Here is a 20,536-nt window from a genome sequence, read left to right as displayed (position 1 = left end):
CTCAGATTTTATAGTTAGGAATCTAGGAATGGCTTCATTTGCCGGGTGCATCTCCGTAATTAAACTGTGAGTTCCTTTAGGAGAGACATTGTATCTTTTAACGCACCTACCTAAGTTTCTAGAATATTTTCAAAGTACGCTTTGTTAGATAAACGAACTTCCTTGAAAGTTGTCAGGCTAGAAGCCTTTCGGGCAGTCAAGACCACATCTCCCAGAATGCCATGCTCCCCTTGCGCCCCAGGTCTGAGGCGGGAACGTCCCAGCGACCATCGCGCCTGATGGAGACTACAATTCCCAGTGCCACCCAGGGGCTCCGGAAACCTTGTCAAACAGAACCTGTTGCCATAGCATCCGGGTCTGGACCAACCAATCAAGGCGCCCCTACCGAGTAGAGGCGGGCCATTCGTATCTCCGACCAACCAGAGGCCTTTTTGTTGTGGAGCGTGACCGGAGGAGGCGGGAGTTCGGGACCGGCGCCTTCTCCTTGCTCCTCGGGGTCGTGGCCTTGCTCCCGCCGTGCAAGGGAAGAGTCCGGGCGTGTCCACGCGCGTGTGTGCGCGTGGGGCCTGAAGTGCTCGTGCGTCCAGCTAGGTCTCTGTGGGGGCAGAAGCAGGAGCCATGGGCGGGACCTCCAGCACCCGCCGGGTCACCTTCGAGGCGGACGAGAATGAGAACATCACCGTGGTGAAGGGCATCCGGGTGAGTGACAGTGGGCGGGCAGAGGGCCAGCAGCTGGATTCGGACCCCAAACCTCCGATCTTCCCGGGACTCGCTCTGCCTGGTTTCCCCCGTCCCGGCCCCCAGTGTTGTCCGGCCCGAAGCCGAGTTCTCTGCAAAGAAGCTTGAAGTTTCAAGACTTGGGACATTCATTCAGAGATATTTCCTGGTTGTGTGCTAAGTGCTGAGCACTGTGCTGGAGGGGGTTGCGGGGGTGGGGGGGAATGCCACGCTGAATTAAACCGGCCAGGGGCTCACAGGCTAGATTTGACTCTTGCTCACGAGTAGTGGGACTTTATTTGAAACCCCTGTCTTCCATTCTGTGAAATGGGGCTTGTCTTACACCCCCTGGGTTCAGGACCCCAGCTCTCGTTTTGCGCTGCTCCCGTAACCTTTCTCAAGCTGAATTGGCTTTGAGGAGACCTTTACCTGCTCTCGGTCGTTTGGTGCCCTCCCTGTGATACCACCCGTTGCCGCACGCTCGCACACCCCATAGACTTCTGACCTGCCTGGGGTGACTTCTCCCTTCTTCGCTTTCACTTGGTACCTCCTCTTTCCCTCTGTGGCCAGCCGCCTAAGTTTTGGGCTAGACCCAGTTGCTTCAGCACAAGTGTCTGCCAGCCTGACAGGGCCTGAGACAGGTTTGCAATTTTTCAGACCGCTGGGAGTCATACGATCAGTTCTCAACCAGACGTCGCAGAGGAATTTTTAATGTTCCCGCACGTGCTTGACACATAAACTGACAGCTTGAGTTTTCTCTAGGGTGTCAGCACACCAGCACTAACTTCATTAACACACTCGCTGCTGCACCTGAATTTGGAGCCTCTTTTTTTTTTTTTTTTTTGAAAGTATGCCTGAACCTAGTAAATAAAGCAATTTCACTTCTGAACGTTTTATAATATCTTTTATTTTTCTTCCTCTGTAATTACACCGCCAGCACAAGTAAATGAAATGTATCAATTATTTTTAGCATGTTATCAGGAAATAAAATTTCTTAAATATTTACAATGTTTACAAACTTTTTACTGTGAGACTGTTACCTTGAGAAGAATTTATTAAAGTTTTCTTTATAGAAACTCAGACTGTTGAACTCAGTTTTTGGTCTGTGACCACCATTTCTTTATATTAATTAATGATAGTGCCACATTTTGTAATAGAATGTCTGAGGCTGCCTTGCATTGTTGTGGTTTAGTTGGTACTCTTTGGAGTAAAATGAAAACTACTATAAACTCTGAGTTTTATGCAGAGATTTGTTTAATCTTGCTTGAGGCTTTGATTGTTCCATACCCAGAGAGTGAAAAAGAAGAGTAAGAGGAAACAAAATAAATTTTGGGTGAGAAAACATTGGCCAGAAGAATGTGTAAATCATTATTCTCATGCTCTGGTACAGACACAGTGATGAGAGCAAACTAAATTAAAAGAAAATTTGGCCACAGCACAGAGGTTAATATCAAATATTAGGTAAGGTTAAATAGGGTAAGTATGATGATAGGGGTATATAATAGACTAAAATGGAGAGATTGTTTAAAAAACTTTTTCTAAACTTTTTAAATAAAAGAAGCTGTGTCTTTTGGCTGCTCAGCTTGACAGCTGTATTTTATTTTATTTTTTTCCTTTCTCACAGAGCGCACTTTATTTATAATAATCCAAGCACACACCATGCTCCTTTTGACCTCTACGCTTTACTTTTCTTCAGGATCTACCCTTCACCTGGAATGCCCTTGCAGTGTTCTCCCAGTTGCTTCAAATCCTTCTTTTTCAAGGACAGTTTGCATCATTCCGAGCTTTGGTTTTCTCATCTGCAAAATGATGGGGCTTGAGTACATCTCTAAGATCTCTGAGCTTTTCAAGTTCTGAAATTCTGTGAGTCTAGTGGCACTATAAATTTCTTGTAGCCATAGTCAACCCATCGCATTTTCCTCTAAAAATGGCACGCTCTTGAGTTGTTGAGTATTCGGGGGTCATTCTGAGTTCTTTGAGGTCACGGTCAAAAGAGCATCAGTCAGAGTTAAACAGACCTCGGTTTTAAGTCTCAGACTAGGCATTTATTAGTCTGGCTTTGGACAAGTCACTTTTTTATATTTGGTAAGAAGTTGAGGTAAGGTATTTAAAATATGGGGCACATTGTAGATTTTCTAAAAGTAGCCATTTTTGTAAGGTTCCATCACATCTAATATTTGAAGATTCTTTGGAGGTGCTGTGTAGTATAGTGGAGAGCACTTGCTTTGGAACCAGGCAGACCTGGGTTTAGTCCTAGCTCTGTGTCTCACTAGGCTCCGTGGCCCTGGACAAGTCACTTTTGACTGTGTTTCCTTGTTTAGTATGTCTGCATACTGTAGCCTGCTTGAAATACTTATGTATCAAGCTCTACTGGTGACAAAGTTGACAATGTATATAGGCATTTAGTATTTTGACAGTGTTTACTACTTATATGAGTAATAGCTATTATTAGAGCTGTTCAAGGGAATGGATATATAAAGTTATATTGAACTTAAAAATTAGAGCATGTTGTGTTCTCACGACATACCTAAAGATGTGGACGGGGAGATAGGAGTCCTGAGTTCTGCAGCTGATCGTCTGTGTGATTTTTTTCTTTAGGCATTTTGTATATTTTTTCAGCTGATTTCTGTATTTTTCTTAGCTCGAAAGAGTCATCTTGTTTCCCTATGAGGCACTGGGAAGGATAAGCAACAATCTCAGTATCATAAGTGAGTTACTGGTTTTAGCTCAGTTGATTAAAACATGGTGCCGATGAGGTCCATGCTTCAATGTTGAACTGCAGATAGGTAGTTCAACTTGGCTGAAGAAAACGTTCCAAATTTGCCCAATGTCTAATATTTATGTCCTCACTCGTAAGAAATGAGAGCATAGGAACGATTCATGGACTCAGTCACTGCTGGAAAACCAATTCTGCATTCCACTGATAAGGATAGTAATTTCATCTTCATTTATCTTAATATAGGAAGTGTTGCACTTAGCAGACAATATCAGGCTTTCAGTAACTAGGCTGTGTTTATTGATAATGTTTGTCTAGATTTTTCTTGCTGAGGTCCTCAATGGCTAGCAATTAAAGGACCTACTTACAATTTTAAGTTTAAAGTTTATTCTCACCTACGACATGTTATTTTCATGGTATTTATAGGGTCTTATTTATTTCCTTTATCCTTAGCAATTGATAGCTTTCCCCCCACTTGCATAAAATCACCCATAATCTTATACCTTATTTCAGCTTCTAATCTGAAACAACTCATGGTTGGATGAAAGGCCACCTTCTTTCCTTGCCTTCCTCTCCAAGTCTAAAATAATTTCTAGGGATAGAAAGACCAAGCATTTTCATTACTCATATTACATGTGCTTAATAGGATTTTTCTGAGCACCTGCTGTGCCTGCTCGGAAGGCATGCTTACCACTCAGTCTTCCACTGGTTTATCTGAAACATCAAAGCTTTGAGTGAACTCTTCCAGAGCAAATGTCAACTTCAATGAGTATCATTTTCAAAGTAATATTTATCGTGCTTTCCAGGCATAAATGAGTCTCTGCAACGGGCCTTGAAGTTGCAAGCTGAAATTCATGGGAGCCATACATGTGGTAGTGTGGATCCTCACATGGAACACAGCTAATGCTTTGGGGAAGTATTGGCAGTTGGGAGCCTCTAACTGAAAAGATTATTTAACGTGAGATGTTGTTGAGGATTCCGGAGAGTGTATATTAGCAGAGGCAACAAGTCCAGTCAGTCATGGGGAGTGCGGAGGGATGTTGTCTAGGTAATTCAGCTAACTGGTGGATGATTGGTACCTTTGCAGTTTAGCATCTGTGACTCTCTTGGGCAGAGTACCCTGTTAAACTTCCTAGGACTTTTCTTTTTAAAGCTTTCTAAGATTTTATGCAGGTAGTAGAAGTTCATTTCCACTAATGACAAATGCAAAGAAATGTTTGTGGCAAATTACAAACATAAGCTAAAAATTACTGTATTTATCTGTGTGTCTCTCCCTCCCTTGCCATGCCCTTAAGTGTTTAGGAGTAACAGCTTCTAAATAATAATGGCAGTTTTTGGAGCCTGTGTCTTAAAATGGTAATTTAACAAAAAGCAAACCAGTACTCTCACAGAAAATGACCTACGTGGAAGGAAGACCGAGCGAGAAAAATGGGTCTGACTCCTTTAATCTTTTGGATAAGATGCATCTGGAAGAGATGAGAAAAACTATTATGGAGGTGAGGGTGTGATTTATTTGTCTCATGTGGTTGCAAACTTTACCTCTTGGAGAAGGGTAACTTAGGAGCTCCCCTCATTTTACTCTGTTCCTTGGAAGTGGAAATACTTTGTCCATCTCACGCAGCCTCCTGTTTCTGAAAATACCGGATTCTAGATTGGTGAGTGGTGTATTTGTGCTCATTTTATTTTATTATTATTACTTTTTAATGTTTATTTATTTTTGAGAGAGAGAGAGAGAGCCAGAGAGAGAGAGAGAGAGAGAGAGAGAGAGAGAGAGAGAGGCAGAGCGTGAGCAGGGGAGGGGCAGAGAGAGAGGGAGACACAGAATCTAAAGCAGGCTCCAGGCTCCAAGCTGTCAGCACAGAGCCTGATGCGGGGCTCGAACTCAGGAACCGTGAGATCATGACCTGAACTGAAGTCGGACGCTTAGCTGTCTGAGCCACCGAGGAGCCCCTATCTGTGCTCATTTTAGATAAGACCAGTCAAGGTGGGTGGGGAGATTTGAGTTCCACAGCGAACCCTGTAGGATATGATACACCTCTTTTCCTCCTCTCTGGAGCACATGTTGGTGTGGTGAGTGGTTCAGAGCTTCGGAAGCCCCATTTACATAAATTTGTCTTTAGCATCAGTAGAGAATAGGGCAGATAATCAAAGTCAGTGGATGGAATTCTGCGATGTTGGCAGGCCCTTCTCTAAGTCATCTGTCATGTTAGAACAGTGGTTCTTTTAGTTCACAGATTATTGTAAATCTGTGAGCTATAGATTCTGCCTAGAACTCTGCAACAAGCAGAGAGTTGCATACAGCTGAGGAATTAATCCATGGGCCCCTGAGTCCAGGGACCTCCGGGCATGATTCCAGTGTGTGTGTGTGTGTGTGTGTGTGTGTGTCAGAGAGAGAGAGAGTTTGCCATTGTTTGCTGCAAATACTTTTTGTAGATTGCACATGATATTTGCCTTGCTGGGGAGTAAGTACAGAGAGGTCTAGAAAGCAGGTATAGTAGCTATAGGTCTTTAAATAGGACAGAAGCTTTTCTAAAAGAAGTACCCTGTTTAAGGGAAGATGTTTCCTGAAGTAGCTGCTTCTCTTACAGAGGGCTGCTTATCCAGCTCTTGCAGAAGCTTATGTTCTACCTCTGATCCCTTTTGGGTCTGTTCACATCACAAAGAAGAGTTGTTCTAAAGCTACAGATTGCGGGTGTAACCCTGACATGTCAACTGCTTCACGAGTACCCCCGGTTCCCAGAGGAGATGAGGGGAGGGTGCAGGTATGAACCCATTTCTGCACCTGGAAGGTCAGCTCAGCTGGTGTTCACTGGAAATACAGAGGATAACACAGCATGGCAATTGCCTTGTATCAGCGTAGCTGAGAACGGCCTGGGGTAGGGTGAATCATGCTTGGAGTACGCAGAGTTGCAACCATAGGCTGCCGTGGATGTGCCTTTGGAAGGGCCTAAGGATCCACTGACAAAGATTTTAAGAACAAAACAGGGAGGTTGATGCTCAACACAACTTTACGATGTGTTTATCAACTCAAAAGATGAATTGTGCTGCTTTGGACATGACATGCTTATACACTTACTGAAATACAATCAAAGACCACATTGGGGAATGTTTGGAATTGATGTAAGAATTTGACATTAAGTAGCAAGTTTTGAGGCATCAGATAAGCCACAAAAATAAATAAAAAGACTTAGTGATCAGGCTGAAAGAGACAGTACACTTTACCCAAAGAGTATGCATGGATAGGGACAAATGAGAACTTTATGTAATCGTTTTAGGACTTAGGCAGCTGCCACCGGCAATAGCTGTAGCCCTGGTCTTCGTGCACCGGGTAGCTGAGGAGCTCAGCCCAAGCTCTGATGAGCTGGTGGAAGAACATGATGACAGGATCAGTCCAAGTCCCCATGGCTGGAGCCGTATTGCTGGTAAAGTTTTACCAAGTATGTGTGTAGGTAATCCTCCCTAAAACCCTGGGCGTAGGCCTTCTTCAGTTTCAGATGAGGAAAATGAGGCCCCTGGAGAGGACTTCCTTAGGATTGTATAGCCAGGAGGTGGCCAGTGCTTTTTCCTCTATTTGGGTCAGCCTTTAGTTTTACTCTAAAGGGATAATACTTTTGAAGCTGCTTTAGTCAGTGGAAGAACTTTCTGTCGTATTCATTTTGAAAGTAGCAATAGGTAATGGTAATGTATAAATTTGGATGAGAAATGGATGAAGTGGTATTTAGAAGAAAGGGTAGCCTGTGCCCAATACAGGTGCAGGTTTATAGCTAACACTTGGTTTTTAGCAAACACATTCACTTTCTGATTGTGTAGGATATATATTTAGTGTAGTTGTAGTTCTTTGACTGGCCTGAGCAATAGAAATATAAATTAACATATAAAATTACGTGTGTATATAATTTATCTCAAAATAACCTTAGGTGATTGGCTTTCAACACAAATTATGTTAAATATGTAACATACCATATATGATGTATAATAGTGTATGATATGTGATATATATGTAATATATTATGGCATACTAATTTAAATAGTCTATAAATATACATAATGTGTAGTATATTACATTATATATTGAACGAGCTTTATATACATTATGTATCAGTTAAAATAGTTTTAAGATTCTAAAACTTAGGCTCATTTTACCTCCTTAAGAGGAAGTGAATTTATTTTGTCACATAGGATCGTAGGGGTGTATTGTTTAACAGAGAAAGCACTGGCCTAGAGATTGGGGGGTTACCGCTTATCCTGATGCTACCAGAAACTGGATGTTACTCAGGATTATAGTCAGTCAGTCTTAAAGGGTTTTTTCCTAAGATGTATCTCAGCTTTGCAGATGAGTTTCAACAGCAGTGTCAGTGGCTGTCAGTTGTTACAAAAGATGCAAGTGGCCCTGACATCTTCAAATAGAAAGTCCCTTGACATTGTCCTTTCTAACTTCGATTTCTCCTCCAAGAGCCTTGGGATTTTCCTCCAAAGATGCCAGCTTTTGAGCTGTAGTCTTTCCCTTAACTGGCTCCCCCTGCATTCCGGTTTGGGTCCTGAGATACAAGTAACTGCTCAGGTACAAACTGTTTTGTTCACTGATGTCTTCTTGCAGGGAACATTTGGTGAATGATTCCATAGTATACAGGAGCACACAGTTTTGTTGAAAGGAAAATACTTGTTTTGTCTTTGGAGATTTGTGCAAGGTATCGTGGGGCACAAATAAGGGTAGCCCTTGGGTAAGCAGAGTTGGAATGGAGTGGGAACTGATTTGGTCAGAGAAGGCTGTGGGATGTTTGAACTGAATTTTGAAAGGTGATTCCCTCCCCCAGGGCCAGGGGAGAAGGCAATAGAGCCATGTGTAAAGGCAAAGCAATGGCATCAAATAAGTAGCCAGTATGGAGGTGGGGAAACAAGGTATGAAGTATTAAGGGAAAGGCTGTGGAAATTGAGGTTGGAGAGTTAGGCCATGACCAAATGATGAGGAAGTCTTGGGTGCTGTGCAGAAGAATTTGGACTTTTCTGTCAACAGAAGGTATGAAGGAGTTGAAGCAGGGAGTTACCATAATCAGATTTGTGTTTTAGGAAGGTTATTGATGGTGCCATGAATTAGGGCAGGGGAATTGGGACGGGAGAAGGAATGTTGGAATAAGTAGATATTTAGCGGTTGAAGAATTCATGACTCAGAGGACGAGGGAGAATGAAGAGTCAGGGTAAGTCCTTTGTTCTGATTCAGAAAGTTGGATGGAGGTGGTGTCATTAATGAGATTAGGAAAGCAAGAAGATGGAGAGATTTTGGCAAATAAGAATTCAATTTAGGAGATGTTGGGTTTGAGGGGCTTGTGGTCTGTCCAAGAGGAGGTGTCCATTAGGCAGTTCAATGTATAGGTTTAGGTTTTGGGACATGAAGGATTTAGAATTCATTAATTAATCAACACAGTTATCAAGGGAGTGGATGAGATTGCCAACAAGAGCTTTGAGAGTGTGAAGTGAATAAAGGCAAGGGAGGGTATGTGGACCTCTGGCATCTAAGGGTAGGCGAGACGGGGGAAGCCTGCCAAACAGATAAGATGTGGCCAGAGCCCTAGGGCTGTCAGGATGGTGGGTGGTCAGAAAGGCCACTGGAGACATTTCCAGAAGAGGAGAGTGACCACAGGTGTTAGAAGCTAAAGGGAAGCCGTGTAAGTTAGTTGTATAAATATAAACACAAAAGATTATTTGGTCATTGGTGACTTTTACAAGAGCACCACTGTACTGGGTTATAAGCTAGATGGTGGTGAGTCAAGGACGTGGAAGTTGGAAGGAGGTCTTTGCGGGTAGAGGAGGGGGATCACCCAGTTACACAACTCACAAACCTGGCTGTTCTGATGACTTCTTCTTCACTTCCATGGCTAGTCAGACACCAGGTCTGGCAATAAAGCGGGGTACCTGAGTGGGACCTTGAGACTCAGACTTCCTGGGTTTGATTCTGGCTCCATTACTGATAAAATATAAAATCCAGGCAAGTTATTTAGTCTGGTTGGGCTTCACATTCTCACCTATACAGTGGAGAAGTGTCTGTCTCATATGATAGGTGAGGATTAAATGAGGAAAGTGTTTTTAGTGTAACGCCTGGCACATAATAAGCACTCAGTGAATGTTAGCTATTTTAATCCTAAATATCTTTGAATGTGTTCCTTTTGGATGGCTAATAATTTTTTTTTAAACAACCTTATTGTGTATTTCACGTATTATAAAATTCACCTGTTTTCTGTATACAGCACTTTCTAGTAAATTTACCAAGTTGTGCAACTATCAGCGCAAACCAGTTTTTTTTTTAATTTTTAATTTTTTAAAAATTTTATTTATTTTGAAAGAGAGAGAGGGAGAGAGAGAATCCCCAGCAGGCTCTGCAGTGCAGAGCCTGATGCGGGTCTTGATCTCCCAAACTGTGAGATCATGACCTGAGTTGAAGTTGGATGTTTAACCGACTGAGCCACCCAGGTGCCCCAGCATGATCCAGTTTAAAATAAATTTTTTTTAAATTTTTAAATTTTTTTTTATTTTTGAGACAGAGAGAGACAGAGCATGAGCAGGGGAAGGGCAGAGAGAGAGAGAGGGAGACACAGAATCGGAAGCAGGCTCCAGGCTCCGAGCTGTCAGCACAGAGCCCGATGCGGGGCTCGAACTCACAGACTGTGAGACCATGACTTGAGCTGAAGTCGGACGTTTAACCAACTGAGCCACCCGGTCGCCCCAGCACAATCCAGTTTTAAAACATTTTCATCACCCCAGTAAGATCTGTCGTGTTCATTTATAGTTAATCCCCATTCCTACTCTAGCCGTAAGCATCTATTTCTCTACTTTCTATCTACGCAGAGTTGCCTTTTTCTGGGCATTTCATATAAATGAAATTATATAATATGTGGCCTTTTGTATCTGGCTTTCTTCCCTTAATTGTTGTTTTGATCTATCCATACTGTAGCATGTGGCAGAACTTCACTTCTTTTTACTGCTGAATTGAATTCCATCGTATGGATACATAATGTTTTGTTTATCCGTTTGCCTGCAGACGGACATTTGCGTGGTTCCGCTCTTGCTATATTATGACTGATGCTGCTGTGAACATCCCTGCACAAATCTTTGTGTGGACATATGCTTAATAGCTTCTTAATTGGTCCTTTAGCTTCCTTCAGGGGACTTCCTGCTTCTGTTCTTGTCCCCCTCCAATCTGTTCTCTAGCAGTGGCTAGAGTGATCTTTCTAAAATGTAAGTCTGATCTTGTCATTACCCTGCTTAAAATCCTTCGATTGTGCCCAGTTGCCCTCAGGATCAAGTTCAAACTGTTTGACTTCATGGGTTTGCTAGGACTCTTCAGAATCCAAAATCTTATTTCCCTGTCCACCTTCTCTCACTGTGCCCTCTCCCCAGTTTCGTGCTTCAGCCATTCTTCATTCATTCACATATTGTTTCAGTCATTTCTTTAGCCATTCACTCAATTAACCAGGCTTATTGAGGCTCTGGGGATATAATAGGACATCCAAATGCTAGCTTTCATGGAACTTCCTTTCTAGCGTAAAAGGCAGGCAAACAATGCATCAGATAGTGGTAAGTGCAATAAAGAAAATAAAAAGAATGGTACAATAGTAATTCAGGGACTGATGACTCTCAGACCTTCCAGGCCTGAGTGTTCCTCAGAGCCTCTGCCTTACTGCCAACTGTCTACTTGTTATCTGCACTTAACGTCTGATGGTGGCAAGCCCTGTTTCTCATCTATACCGCCATGTGTTTTCCTCTTCTTGGAGTACTGTTATCCCCTTCTCTTCCTAACACCTGCTTATCTTTCCCAGTCCCGGCCCCATGCCCAAAGCCTGGCTAGATGTCCTGTCCATTATGCCTTCTACATACTTCCATTCTAGGCCAGCTGACATAGGCAATGCTCTTCCTGTTATATTTAAATGCCTGATGATTGTTTCCTCTAACCCACTTGATGCAACTTGATGACTATTGAATACCCCAAGTCTAGCCTGGTTCCTGGCACGGGATAGCTGCATAATAGAATCTGTTGAAAGAGCAGTTGTTTGTGATTAGCCTGAACAGGAGGGATGAAGGGACACCATTTCCTTTGAGACTGGAAGGAAGGAAGGAACTAAGACCTGTTGCTTGCATAAATTAATTTGTAGGATTAGGGGAGGAAAGTCAAAGGCGTTTTCTTGGCTTACGTTTTCTCAGAGATTAATTTAGTGCACTGTATAAAATGAGGACAGGAGGTATTTATAATGCTCAATTAGCAGTGCATTAGGAGAAATAAAGTAGTGCTGTAGGGTGCATCTTGATGTCTTAAAACTTTTCTTCCTTTTAGTTTTATAGCTATTAGCTTTCTTTAGGCCATTCGTTATACATATTGATATGGATGACTAAATTACTCGGGTGCTATTGTACTGTTTTCTTTCTTTCCTTTTTTTTTTTATAATTGATTTTATTTTGATGTTGCCTTTTCAGCTTTCAGAAAATGTGATTGATCGTATGAAGGAAACCTCCCCATCTGGTTCGAAGTCTCAGCGGTATTCTGGCGCTTATGGTGCCTCAGGTATTTCAGAATTTTAATTTTAGAATTTTTAGTAGAAAAATTATAAGCGATAAGAGTTTACTTGGTAGTCAACTTCTTCTACACTCCTCTGTGTCTATTGTTATTTGGGTGTTCGGCTTTTTATTTATTTATTTATTTTTTATTTTCTTAAATGTTTTATTTATTTTTGACAGAGAGTGAGAGACAGAGCATGAGCGGGGGAGGGGCAGAGAGAGAGAGGGAGACACAGAATCGGAAGCAGGCTCCAGGAAGCAGGCTCCAGGCTCCGAGCTGTCAGCACAGAGCCCAACGCGGGGCTCGAACTCACGGAGTGTGAGATCATGACCTGAGCCGAAGTCGGACGCTCAACCGACTAAGCCACCCAGGCGCCCCTAGTGTTCGGCTTTTTATATGCAATGTTAGAAATCAGTACCAGGGTTTCTTTTAAAACATTTTGCACTAAAAGGAGAATGAATCTACTTGCAAACCAGTCTTGGGAACAATTTTTTTTTTCTCAGCCAGCTTCTGAACCCTTTATTAAGTTTTGGCAGGTTACTTCATAATATCTGTATAAAATGGATTACTTGTAGGAATATTAGAGAGTTAGGAATAAACATTTATAATAAAATATTGAACTTAGAACATATCGACTTACTGTTGCCAAATTGTGAATATCCCTAATGCTTTCATTTTCCAGTAGACTTCTTCTAAGTTTATAAACAGTTTATTTCTTCTCAGTCTTAATTATTGATGAAAACAAGATGTTAAATGAAATCTACAGATGATTATTAAGCCTCATTTTATTTGTGGATCCTGTGGAATAAGAGACTCTTTCTCTTTTCTTTGCTCTCCCCTATCCCATCCATTTCTTCATCCAACAGATAGTTTACTGAGCACCTGCTTTGTGTGTGGTACTGTTCTTGTGCTACTCAGTGTGATGGATGGACCCTCTGTTTATTCGGAAAATGGCAATGGGAAAATAATCGAGATGGTTAATCTTGGACTAGGTAGTTTCTGTATTTATTAGAAAGGGTATTGTGTGGCAAATCTGCCTCCAGACTGAGATACACTGAGAAGGATGAAATGCTGCCCAGATGCCATTCACTTGGGCATAGTCTTGACCTTCTTACCAATCATTAGTTATACCATGAATTGAGCTTCTGATATGTTTTTTAAAGCAGAGGGTAAGAGATGAGTAAGAAATAGTTGAGTAAGAAATAATGAATAAGTAATAGTTCTTGCTGTTAATGAATCTTCTTGTTTAGTGGGAGCATTAAGAGGGGTTCACAGTTCATTAACATTAGGAAGTGACCACTCCCTCCTTGCCAGAAACCCTTTCTTTGGCTTCTGGACCACACACTCTCCTGGTTTTCTTCCCACCTCTTCAGCCTAGTTGTCTTTGCTGATTTCCACTAAGTAATTTCCCCCAATTCAGTGGCTTTTGAATCATAATACAGATGCCCGTGACTCCCATAATTGTATCACTAGCTCTGACTTCTCTCCTTGAAACAAAACTTAGGCAATGCCTACTTGAAGTCTCTGCTTACAGATCTTCAACGTAACATATCCAAAGTAAGCCTCTTTGATCTTCCCCAGACTTGCTTTTCTCCATCTTTCCCAGTAAATGGCACAGGTGGTCAAGCCCTAAACCTGGGCCCCATGCTATCCTTACTCCTTACTTTGGGCCATTAGCCAGTCTCGTCCCATCCATCTCTACAACACACGGGAATGTGACCCTTTCACATCTGTCTCTTCTGCTGTAGCACTGACCTAGACAACCAGTGCCTCTCACCTTGCCGTCTGAGAGCCTCTTAACTGGTTCCCTATTTCCTCTCTTGTCCCTTTATACTTTGCCATGCACACAGTAGCCTTAGCAATCTCAAAAAAAAATTGATCAGTCCAGGTCACATCCCAGTGGTGGCTCTCCATGGTACACGGAATATAAATTGAACTGCTTTCCTTGGCCTCTGAGGCACACCATGACTGGACCCTTTCTGTTTTTCATCTCATCATTTATCATTTCCTACCATCCTTCTTTTACTTGTGTCCGGTGACTGCCATCTCCTCCAGAAGGTAAGCTCCAGGGACATGGTCCCTTGTCTTTTCACAACTGAATTACCAGCTTCTAGGATAGTTCCTAGTGCTTAAGTGTTGAATTAATTTAGGGTGATCCCATTATCCATTTTGAAAGTAGCTACTCGTGATCGTTTTGGAATATAATTCTATAAATTTAATTCAGGTGGCATTTACTTTATTGACTGTCCACTATTGTGCAAATAATTAAACTAGTTGTTTTGAGAGGACACATACACACAAAACTCCTCTCCTTTCAAAAAGTTTTGGGTTTTTGGGCAGAAACAACTAAGTATATAAGAAGATGATAAGAAAGATAGAAGCATAGTATAAGAGAAACCTAGAAAGATACTAAAATTAAGTATATCAAGTATTTTGGCTTAAGAATAACTTTTGATATGTGGATTTTTTTTTTTTAAAGTTTATTTATTTTGAGAGAGCGAGAGAATCAGCAGGGGAAGGGCAGAGATGGATGGGGACAGAGGATCCGAAGTGGGCTCCAAGCTGACAGCAGAGAGTCCTATGTGGGACTCACAAACCACGAGATCATGACCTGAGCTAAAGCTGATGCTTAACTGACTGAGCCACCCAGGTGCCCCGATGTGTGGATATTTTTTAAATTGGAATTTGTTCTACAACATGATTTTTTTCTGGGTAGATTTCTTTCCTTCCTACAGTGTTAGGGAGAGAGGATGATAATGGTGATGATGAAGACAAGTAATGATGGAATAGTGATAAATAATCCTTAAATGTCATTTGCATGTTTCTATGTCTTACCTCATTTAATCCTTATAACCCTGTGAGGGAGGGACTGTTTTTAACCTGTTTTATATAGAAGGAAATGGAGACTTGACATGATGAGTTATCTTGCCCAGAGTCCCAAAGCTGGTAAGCAATGGAGGTGACAGTTGAATTCAAGTCTGTTTGACTCCAGAGCAGATGCTGTTAACCACCTGTTTATTATAATTTGAATAGCACCCGGCTTCATTTGTAGAAAGGATGTGACAGAAACTAGTTGGAGGGAAAGAGCTCCCTTTTTCGTGATGTGCTGCTTGAGTTTAGGAAAGAACCTTCTATCTGTAAGTGATTGTTGCATCTTCTAGCTTTTCCCCACATTAGTTCTCATTCAGTAGTGCATTGGAGGAGAGAAAGTGTTTTCCTGCTTGGGTTGGTTTCTTGAACTGGTACTTTTGAGAGAGTGGATGTGGGTAGGGAGGCTTTCTGTGAATGCTCATGGTCTGACCTGCAGAGCATGACCTGACATCGTGATGCACCCTGGCTGTGCTGAGGCGTCTGTCCCTTCCCATTTCTGGGTTTGACATGACTGATGAACTCGGGTCCATGGCCAGCCTGGGCACTGAAAACTCTTTGAATGCCACCTTGTGTTTTGGTGGTCAGGCTAGAACTACACTCTGAATGGTTGCCCCCAGTCACACGTGGCTGTGAAGATTTAAATTAAAATTAATGAAAATGAGATAAAACTGATGTTTCAGCTCCTCAGTTGCGTGAGTCACATTTCAGTGCTCAGTAACCGCATGCAGCTAGCGGCTATCTTATTGGACAGTGCAGATACAGGGCATTTTCATCACTGCAGAAAGTTCTGTTGCGTAGTCTAGAATATATCAGTGCTTGGCATTGTGAGCTCCATCAGATGATTTCAATGATGTGACTGAAGTTACTGAGCTCAATGGTGCTGTGTGTTTGAATCTTGTTGTCTTCCTTTCCCACATCCCAGCTCCCCCAGGATTGTGGGTAAGTGGACACTTCCGGGAATATTTCCCTGGGGTATACTATCTTCACCTCAGTCTTTTTTTTTTTTTTTTTAATTTTTTTTTAATGTTTATTTATTTTTGAGACAGAGAGAGACAGAGCATGAATGGGGGAGGGACAGAGAGAGAGGGAGACACAGAATCGGAAGCAGGCTCCAGGCTCTGAGCCATCAGCCCAGAGCCCGACGCGGGGCTCGAACTCACGGACCGCGAGATCGTGACCTGAGCCGAAGTCGGGCGCTTAACCGACTGAGCCACCCAGGCGCCCCACCTCAGTCTTTATAATAGCTTCCTGAACTGTGTGTTACAAGTGTCCTGGAGGTATTGATTCCTTAGATTCCGAGTAGCTGGGGAACACCTGTATCTTCACATTCTGCATAAATACTTGCTTTTTCTGTCTGTACCATGATGTGGTACAGGATGTGGCCCTCTGAGTAGAATATTTCCCTAATCTATTCCAACCCAACTCAAGAAAAGAACTAAGATCTGACATGCTGTTTTGAAATGGTCTTGCCCTTAGGTTAAGAATGCAGTTAGACTATGACTGTGCCAATTAACAAAAATTTATTTTTCTTAAAAATAAGAAACGTTTATAAAAGTAGAAAGCCTCAAAGTTTATGTTCTTGTCTGTGTTTGTCTCATTTGGGGGTTTTAGTTAATACTCAGTAATAGAGTTTTTAAAGGTTTATCATTTAGATGCATTACGAAATAATTTTTCAAGTCTACATATTGATAAAAATGTCACCAGCCTTTTCTACATTTTTCGGTGTCTCACATAAGTTATATATTAAATATGAGTTGAATTTAAAAAAAAAAATTTTTTTTTTAACGTTTATTTATTTTTGAGACAGAGAGAGACAGAGCAAGAACAGGGGAGGGTCAGAGAGAGGGAGACACAGAATCTGAAACAGGCTCCAGGCTCTGAGCGGTCAGCACAGAGCCCGACGCGGGGCTCGAACTCACGGACCGCGAGATCGTGACCTGAGCCTAAGTCAGCCGCTTAACTGACTGAGCCACCCAGGTGCCCGAGCTGAATTTTTTAATATTCGTTAAAATGCCTTCTTCCTCTGAGGAGTCTCATTCATACCAGCCCTAGACTATTCATATGTGTGAATATAGGACAGCGTATTTGGTGGACTGAGAGCCCTAGGGTTTCTGTATATAGGAGCTAAGTTTTGTCATATATATTGTTTGAGAATATAATTTATGCTATAAAAAAGTGAGTTCCTCTAAAGACTTTACTGAAACTTTTTTTTTGCCAAACCTTGAACCAGATCAATGACTCGTTGCAATAAGTATTTGCATGTAAAGCTGTTCAGGCAAAATAATATAATATGTGACACACAGCAGATTGTAATGCCACTTTAATAAATGAATGTGCTCTAAAGAACTTAACTGTGTCCTTGCTGCCTCAAATTCTTTGCTGTGTTATGTGTTATCCCAAATATGTTGGTTTGCTTTTACACCAGTTGATTTTTTTTTTTTTAGGCTGTTGTAAGGCGATATTAACATTGTGCATCTGTTTTGATTTTAAAAACCACTGTTGGATATCGATTTTCTTCATTTCCACCCTGATCCTTTAGTTTTTCTGGCTTATAGTGAGGTCAGACCGCTCATGTTTGACCCTACCTAATGTTGAGGGAACTCTGTCCCCAAATCAATAGGAAAAAAACAGGCAGGAAATGACATTAGGAGGCTATTTGTTGGTTTCCTAAGCCACTAGGAACCAGATGAAAATGATGAATCTGGGAAAAAAGACAAATAACTCACTTTTATTGTTATCCTCACTGGGCAAGTTTCTCTGTACATTTCTTGCCATTGTGAAAAATAAGAAAGATTTGCTGATTTGTGTTAAGTGTGTCACTGAGATCACTAAGTATTTGGCAGCCTTAACAAATTGCAGGAAACCAATTTAAGCCGGAAATAGCACAGCCCAAACTCAACAGCCAATTTAGGGAAATAGATTCATCTATATGTTCTATGTGTTTTTCTCCCCAAATCTAGCCCTCTGAAACAGCTCTTTAAGGCCTATTTAGACATAACACAGTAGCGAGAGTTCACAGTAAACACGTTGCACTTGTTCCTTTGACTTGAGTTACAAGAATGGAAGGGAAGTTACAGAATCCAGGTTTCCAACTTTTAATACACGAAACTCTGTTGATGTCAGTGTCTCAGGTGTGCACTTTTTGTGCTGTAATAGATAATTTGTCTGACGGTTCCTAAAAGGAAGTTATGTGTATGCTATTTATTTATTTATTTATGAGGGAGGGCACAAGTGATCGGGGGGCAAAGAGGGAGAGAGAGAATTCCACAAGGAGTAGAGAGAGAGAGAGAGAGAAGTGGGGCTTACCTGAAGTGGGGGGTCATGTTCACCTGAAGTGGGGCTTGAATTCACAAAACGTGAGATCATGACCTGAGCTGAAGTCAGATGTTTAACTGACTGAGCCATCCAGGCACCCTGCACACTATTGATTTAAAGGCTTTATTTATTTATTTATTTATTTATTTACTTATTAATTTTAACTTTTTAAAAAAGTTTATCTATTTTGGGGGCACCTGGGTGGCTCAGTAGGTTAAGCTTCTGACTTCAGCTCAGATTACAGTCTCGCAGTTCATGAGTTCGAGCCCTGCAAGGGGCTGTGTGCTGACAGCCCAGAGCCTAGAGCCTGCCTCACATTCTGTGTCTCTCTCTCTCTCTCTGCCTCTCCCCGCGGCACGTGCGAGTGCGTGCGCACGCGCGCTCTCTCTCTCAAGAATAAACATGAAAAAAAAAAGTTTATTTTGAGAGAGAGCGCACAAGAGTGAGAGCAGGGCGGGGCAGAGAGAGAGAAAGAGAGAGAGAGAGAGAGAGGGGTGGAGGGAGAGAGAATCCCAAGTAGGGTCCATGCCGTTAGCATGGAGTCCCACATGATCTGAGCAGAAACCAAGAGTCGGAGGCTTAACTGACTGAGCCACACAAGCACCTCTCAAGGTTTTAAATCAAATTCTCAACTCAGTGCATGCTGTTCTTAAAAATAGATCCACAGTCTATGTTTAATGGATGGTTGAACTCATATTGTTAATTCAGTCAACAAGTATTATTAGCATGGCAGTGGTCTTTGGCTTCAAGGAATTATTAGTTTGGTCAAAACCTATTTAACAATATAATGTAGTGGAGAAATACGAGTTTATTCCCCTTTACCTGCTCAGTTAATATTTTTGAGTTGGTGAATGAATATGTAAGGAAGATAGAATATGCTAGAGGGATAGAAAGTGTTTTAGGAATTCAGAGAAGACAGTCAAGGGCTCGGGCAGGCAGGTAACCAGGGGAGGTGGAAGTGTTGGTGTGAAAGGTGTTCAATAGACTCGGTACACAGATGTGAATACTTTAGATGAAGGGTACACGTGGGAGTCTCATGGGACAGAAGGTTGAGGAAGTTAAGGAATTGGCTTTTGTCCTATAGGGCCTAGTGGCTACTGAGCACTCCCATTTAATTTTAGGGTGCAAGTTTAGAGAGTTGCATTTGGTGCTACTGTTCAAATGTACTCAGATATTAATAACACTGTTATGGCTAAAAATGCAGTGCTGATTTTTCTCATTGATATTTTTACATTTAACAAATGTAAATGGTAAGAATATATGTTTTCCACTGGAGTACTAAATAAAACCATTTTCATTTTCATGAAAAGATAAGCAGCCCCATGAGCATTTTTATTTGTCCTTAACTGGCCCTGTAGCAAAAAAGAAAAAGAATAGACAAAGTTGCCCTCAGCTTTTTGAGACAGTATAGGGCACAGCAGATGATTTCTGAGCAGGGAGAGTGAAATGATACAAAAGGGTGCCTGGAAAGATAATTGACAGGATGCGCTGGAAATCAGAGACAGGGACGGCCGCTCTGCGTGGTGCGGATCCAAGAGGCGGTGGCAAAGAAGGACTTGGTGGACTTGGTGCCTCAGGCCACAGGGCTGGTTAGTGGCAGTCCCCCCCTCATCTAGGGCACCGTCCTCTGTATCTGTTGATCCGTCACTGTTGTGTTTTATTTATTTTTGAGGAACCAGCACAAATTTAAACTCACTTTGTTTTAAAATCGAGAGCAATAGTTCCCTCCTAAAAATGGAACAAAAAAAATCATTGACAATACAGCTTATATCCCATGGTATTTTGGGATGGTGAGAGGGGAGGCATGCAGAAAGGAAAAACCTCCAGCAGTAGAGGCAAGGAATTATAGAGAGATGCTTAGTAGGTTCTGACCTGTCACTGAGTCACACCTTCCAGTCGTTTTCTGTGACTTAGAACTTCTGCCCTTTGATTTCTGAGTTAACTGACCACTGGCTGAGCTGCTTTTTATTCCGTCTTCGGAGGCTCCTGCCCTGTGATTGGTGCAGCATAGCTGCCTTAGCGCTTCGAGGGGTTTGACATCAAGTGGGCCAGAGATTCCTTACTTGTTCCTCAGTTCCTGGAAAGAAGAGGTGCTTTGTTAGTTGCATCGCGTCCTGTAGATTTGCGGTGTAGTGGTGCCGTGGAGTCAGCGCTCAGGAGCTGAGCTGAAAGGCAGGAACGGCAGTGACCACGGGGGAAGAAAGAGAAGGGGTGTATTAGCGAAGCGCTCCACTTTTTGCCGTGGTAGATTTTGACACTGAAGTGAATTGCGGGATAGTGGATTGTATTTTCTCATAGAACAAGTGTTGTTCTTGGGCATTAACAAGTAAATCATGGTCAGCGCCAATGATGGCTCATAAACCACAAAGAGA

At 42.1% G+C, this 20,536-nt stretch overlaps 1 protein-coding gene and 1 long non-coding RNA gene across 4 annotated transcripts in view; one reads left to right on the top strand and one right to left on the bottom strand.

Moving 5' to 3' along the window:
- Positions 1-453: 453 nt before the first annotated feature.
- Positions 454-20,536, top strand: part of CHCHD3 (coiled-coil-helix-coiled-coil-helix domain containing 3) — a 280,347-nt gene continuing 260,264 nt past the window's right edge. Inside the window, exons 1-2 of one of the 3 annotated variants that reach the window (XM_042925058.1) lie at positions 454-699; positions 11,897-11,984. In XM_042925058.1, coding sequence (XP_042780992.1) covers positions 619-699; positions 11,897-11,984 — 169 coding nt within the window. In that variant the 5' untranslated portion in view covers positions 454-618. Of the gene's footprint in view, positions 700-4,744; positions 4,930-11,896; positions 11,985-20,536 lie in introns of those variants that run through there. The other 2 variants (XM_042925067.1, XM_042925048.1) reach the window with 2 other exon arrangements.
- On the bottom strand, positions 2,363-4,655 carry LOC122211712. The gene is made up of 3 exons (XR_006198780.1): positions 4,125-4,655; positions 3,245-3,381; positions 2,363-2,516 (listed from the first exon to the last, which is right to left on the bottom strand). It is a non-coding gene; the product is annotated as an uncharacterized LOC122211712 (long non-coding RNA).

Source organism: Panthera leo, chromosome A2, assembly GCF_018350215.1.
Source record: "Panthera leo isolate Ple1 chromosome A2, P.leo_Ple1_pat1.1, whole genome shotgun sequence".
In the NCBI taxonomy this organism is placed as follows: domain Eukaryota; kingdom Metazoa; phylum Chordata; class Mammalia; order Carnivora; family Felidae; genus Panthera; species Panthera leo.
Note: the sequence above shows the minus strand (reverse complement) of the source record. Positions and strands in the feature narration are given on the sequence as shown.